At 45.1% G+C, this 5,650-nt stretch overlaps 1 protein-coding gene across 1 annotated transcript; it reads right to left on the minus strand.

The window, feature by feature from the left end:
• Positions 1-2,057: 2,057 nt before the first annotated feature.
• LOC148113254 (olfactory receptor 52P1-like) lies at positions 2,058-5,102 on the minus strand. Its single transcript, XM_087894568.1, has one exon. It carries the CDS (start codon positions 5,100-5,102, stop codon positions 4,176-4,178), a length of 927 nt encoding a protein of 308 aa, XP_087750694.1. The 3' UTR covers positions 2,058-4,175.
• Between the last annotated feature and the right edge of the window lie 548 nt (positions 5,103-5,650).

Raw genomic sequence — 5,650 nt, forward strand, 5'->3', positions numbered from 1 at the left:
GGAATGGCTGCTCTCCAGAAAGTGTGGCTGCTCCACCAGTGGAAAGTTTCAAGACAGGTTTGGACAGCCGTTTGCCCAGAATAGTAGAAGGCCTTCTCCTCGGGCAGGGGTTGGACTAGAAGCTCTCCAAGGTCTTGTCCACTTTGCTTATTCTGTTACTGTTACTGTTACTGTAACTACCTTTCAGGGCAAGGTATGTGGTGCAGAAAGGAAAGAACAAAGACTAAGCCAAGAATGAAAGGCAGCAGAGAAGGAGGAAATATAATTAAAGCAAAAACTCATTCCTTCCAGCTTTTGATTTAATTTGATTTGATTTATTTGATTTATATGCCGCCCTTCTCCAGAGACTCAGGGGGGCTTACAAGGCGTTAAGCAATAGCCTTCATTCTTTTGTATATTTTATACAAAGTCAGCTTATTGCCCCCACAAACTGGGTCCTCATTTCACCTACCTTAGAAAGGATGGAAGGCTGAGTCAACCTTGAGCCTTGGAGAGATTCGAACCAGCAGAAATTGCAGGCAGCTGGTCTTAATAACAGGGTGCACTAAACCACTGTACTATCAAGGCTCTTTTGTAGTGCAGCATTGCTTTCCCACCTGTTTCTTTAAACTCCAGCCAATCAGGAGTTTCTTGGGCTTCTCTTCCTCTGCCTACACCCACACAGGCCTATATATACAAAGGGATATAGAGGGGGTTGATCGACACTGAAGAAGTTCATTGAGGAGGCTGGGTCATAGGGAGACAACAGGAGAGAGAGAGAGAGAGAGAGAGAGATCCTGCCCTCTCCCTATGACTGAATAAGAGAATATAAAAACAAATAGTCAAAAAAGAAAAGAAGTGATTTCCAATCTTCTTTACAGCAGTTGCAAACAATCGTATCCTCATTCTTTCCTCATTAAATTGACATCGTAATTCTTTCCACATTCAGTTAGAATCCTGCATCCAGTTTTGGTCACCATATTATAAAAAGAAGTTGAGACTCTAGAAAGAGTGCAGAGAAGAGCAACAAAGAGGATGAGGGGACTGGAGAATAAAACATATAAAGAACAGTTGCTGGAATTGGGTATGTTTAGTTTAATGAAAAGAAGGACCGGGGTGACATGACAGCTGTCTTTCAATATTTGAGGGGCCGTCACAGAGAAGAGGGGGGTCAACCTAGTCTCCAAAGCACCTGAAGGCAGAATAAGGCGCAATGAATGGAAACTAATCCAGGAGAGAAGCAACCTGGAATTAAGGGGAAATTTCCTGACATTGAGAACAATTAACCAGTGGAACGACTTGACTCCAGAAGTTGTGAGGGCTCCAACACTGGAAGTTTTAAAGAAGAGATTGGACACCCATTGGTCTGAAATGGTGCAGGGGGGTGAACTTGAAGACCTCCAAGGTCCCTTCCAACTCTGTTATTCGATTCTATCCTATCAAAAAGCTCTTCCATGGCATTTATATGGAGCTATTCTTGCTTCTTTCCACAACTATTCATAAAAGAGAATATTTGACGCGAGGGGTCCTTGGTGCTCTCTGAGCTTACTTGTTTCATGACCCAAACTAGGGAACCTCACCAGAGCTAGTGACCCCTCACAACTATTCATTCTTTGCACTGCTATATTTGCTGTTATTTGCATATCTAATAATACTTTCTCTATTCATTTTTCCACCTTTGGAACACATGGCAGGTGGCGAATGCTTCTCTGTGGGAGGAGCTGGTTCCATCTGCTTTGAAAGAGGTGGTTGTCCATCCCCTCCTTCAGAGACTGTTGTGCAATTGGCTTAAAAGGAGAGGCAGGGCAAGAATGGCTGGTGGTAAATGATTTTGGATTGAAGACAAATGCAAGTGACAAGGTTAAAAAAAAAGGTTTAGTCATACAGAGGTGAAAGGGTGAAAGGATCAAAATACAAATGGAAGGATGAGGGAAGGGGTCAAGAGGAAGGGGTAAACCAGGAAACCTTAGTTGCCTGGAATTAATGAGATGAAAGACAGAAGGAGAGAGAGAGAAGTGAGAAATTGAAAGAAGAAAAGACACAAAGGGCTGGAAGGTAAAAATAAAACTGGTCGTGGGACAAATATTTATTTATTTATTTTATTTATTTCTTTTATTTTATTTCTTTTTTTATATATACAATTTTATTGATTTTTTTTACACAAATAAAATATAATAACAATTCTGTTTAACATCGGATTCGCAGTGTTTATACATATATACATGAATAAGTGTCTGGTGTCATTTGTACTATACATTTCTAATTAATTTCTGCACCTTTTGTTTCTTCCTTAATTCTATCATTTATCCATTCGTACCATCTTCCCCACACAGTATCATAGTCAGAATTTTCATCGTCATTTATCTCGTGAGTTAATTTACTTATCTCTGCACACTCTAATATTTTGTTAATTATAAGGTCATCTGGTGGTAGGTCTTTCTTTTTCCAGTATTGAGCGTATGCTAGTCTGGCAGCTGTAGTTATGTGTATTAGGAGGTGGACCTTTTCCTTTCCGTACCCTTTCTTTACCATTCCCAGGAGAAATATTTCTGGATTCAGATCAATGTCTTCTTTAAGTATGTCTTTCAACCATCTCCGAATTTTGCTCCAGTACCTTTTTGCTTCGGGGCATGTCCACCACGTATGAAAGAAGGTGCCATGACCATGGCCACATTTCCAACAATTTGGCTGCACATTGGGGAACATCTTTGCTAGTCTTGCAAGTATTTTATTTTATTTCTATACCGCCCTTCTCCTGCGTGACTCCGGGCGGTGTACAGCCAAGATAAAACATTGCATATAAAATTTAAAAACAATTTAAAAAACAATTAAATAATTTCGGCCCAAGATATTAAAAACAACCCAATTAAATCCAAATTCAATTAAAAAACTGAGGGGATGGAATCAAATAAAAGCAGAAGGGGAGGGAGAATTACAGTGAAGGGTCTTTGTGTAAATTCCATTCTGCTTTTAATTTCTTTGGCTTAGTAGTTCTTATTTTTTTTTTATGCTCAGGTAACAATGAATAGTGTGAGGGGGGTTCGATGATGGAGGGGCATCTTTTACTGACCAATCCAAGACAGGCCCCTCTGCTCAGTGGGCAAAGAGTGTCTCCCCAGTGATGGGACCCCCAACCCCTGGCCTGTGACCCACCAGGAACTGGCCACACAAGCAAGATAAGCTCCATCTGTGCATGCACAGGATCCAGGCAGTGCCCAAAACCATGTGGCTCCCTGATCCATGGAACAACCACCATTGGTCCCTGGCACCCAAAAGGTTGGGGGCTGCCGGTCTAGATCACCCTGAGCTGCTCTCCCCAACTGATAGGCTGCCCGTGGAAGGGCCACAAACGCAGCAGGTGACAACAAAGGGTGCCAGCTGTGGAGAGCTGCAGCCATTCTTCCCCTTTTATGGCTTTCTCCAGGAGGGGGAAGAAAAGAGGGAGATGAGCTCCATGTTATATGGACCCCTGGCCTTCAGGACTGACAGGCACCTTCACCTGGAGATGGGTTGCAAGGGAAGAGTTGTGAGCTGCTTGTTAGTTGTGGCCTCACTGGTTGGTTAGAATATCTGGTGGACCTGAAGACGAGAACCTGCAAAACTCTTGTTAGGGGTCCCAGATTGTCTGGCAGGACCACTTGCGAGCCCCTGGCCAAAGGAGATATTTATGGTTGATCACCTATATTATAAGAACGTCAAGAAATTATGCAGCAGGAGGCCAGGTTATCGACATGAACCGTCTAATGCTATACAAGTACATTTATTTAACATTTGCATGTACAGCAGACAAGATGGTCAGGCAAACAGGAGCATCATGAGGAAAATCACTGACAGCACACAGAGCACACACAGAAAGGGAAACGACACCTACAGCAACCAGTCATAGCACAGATTGCCTCACGCAGGAGGTGGCGCTCTCCAGCCAATCAACTACGGCCACCTGTTCTGGCCCATTGCACATTTCCCTGTTCCAGCTACTAAATTTAAATATCCTAACAGAATATTGCCAGACTGTGTGGCTTCCCTTGGGAGACACCAGAAAGACCCAACAGAGGCTAGGCAGATATTTCTTCCTCCAAACCGACCCTAAACTGCAAAGTCTCCTTCCTCTCCTTCGGTTGGACATTGCAACGTGTGCAGATCTTCTCTGGTAAGAGACACATCGCTGCAACAGTGCTTGGGAAGGTCATGAGACATCATGAAGAAAAGAGTCCCAGCACCCTGTCCCGGATCTTCTTGGTCCGTAGGCCATAGATGATGGGGTTCAGTGCAGGTGGAACTATGAGGTAGACGTTGGCAATGAGGATGTGGACAGAATGGGGGACGTTGTGGCCAAAGCGGAGGGTGAGGAAGGAGAAGAAGGCCGTAGTGTAGAAGATGAGTATGACACAGATGTGGGAGCTACAGGTGCCCAGGGCCTTGAAACCAGCTTCTTTGGAGGGCAAGTGGCAGATTGTGTGCAGGATCAGACCATAGGAGAGGCTGATGAAGCAGACATCGAAGCCCCCAATCAGGAAAGCCACGGTGAGGCTGTAGCCCCCACTGGCCGCTGTATCTGCACAAGCCAGCTTCAGCAGAGCCATGAACTCGCAGTAGCTGTGGACAATGACCTTGGACTTGCAGAAGGGCAGCCGCCCCACCAAGAATGGGTGTGGGAGGAACAGCACCAGCCCCCTAACCACCACGGCCAGCCCCACCTTGGCCAGGAGGGCGTTGGTGAGGACAGCCGTGTGGTGCAGGGGGTTACAAATGGCCATGTAGCGGTCATAGGCCATGGCCAGGAAGAAGCCAGACTCCATGGAAGTGAAGGAGTGGATGAAGAACATCTGGGCCAGACAGGCATGGAAGCTGATGTCCTTCTTGCCAAACCAGAAGATGGCAAGCAGCTTGGGCAGGGTGGAGGAGGAGAGCACCAGGTCTGTGAGGGAGAGCATGCCCAGGAAGAGGTACATGGGCTTGTGTAGGCTGGGCTCCATCTTGATCACCAGCAGGAGGCCAATGTTGCCCAGCAGAGCCACCAGGTACATGGAGCAGAAAGGGATGGAGAGCCAGCTGTGCAGGGACTCCAGCCCTGGGATGCCCAGGAGGGTGAAGGTATCATGGAGCGTGGCCGTGGCATTCATGGGGGCACCAGAAATCATGTGCTGCATGGTGCACCTTCATCTGCAGAGCCTCGTCAGTCAAAGTGACCCTTGGGCAGAAGGAAAGGAGATGACATTGGGGGAGGGGAACACAGAGGGTGGCCATGACTGTGGACATAGCAACCTCTCTGTGACATAGCAGAGGTTGAAAGATAGATAATGATAGACATAGACATAGTTAGATGAATAGCTAATAGAGAGAAAGATAAATATAGATAGATCAATAGATAGACATGATAGATAGAGAAAAAAGGAAGGAAGGAAGGAAAGAAAGAAAGAGAAAGAAAGAAAGAAAGAAAGAAAGAAAGAAAGAAAGAAAGAAAGAAAGAAAGAAAGAAAAAGAAAGAAAAAGATGTGGATAGGTAGAGAGACACACAGAGATATTAGTGGAGTCTGGTGGGTTGGCTCTAATATCTGTTGGGTGAGAATTTCTGCACCTATAAGGCTGCCTTGAGAATTCTTTATCTACAAAACCCCAGAAGAAGGCTATGGCAAACAATATCCATCATATTTCGCAAAAAACAGTACTT

Source organism: Pantherophis guttatus, chromosome 5 (assembly GCF_059756535.1).
Source record: "Pantherophis guttatus breed Tessera chromosome 5, ASM5975653v1, whole genome shotgun sequence".
NCBI classification, from domain to species: domain Eukaryota; kingdom Metazoa; phylum Chordata; class Lepidosauria; order Squamata; family Colubridae; genus Pantherophis; species Pantherophis guttatus.

What these genes read in the sequence shown, in the direction of transcription:
- LOC148113254 (XM_087894568.1), bottom strand. Translation starts at nt 5,102, where the DNA reads ATGAATGCCACGGCCACGCTCCATGATACCTTCACCCTCCTGGGCATC.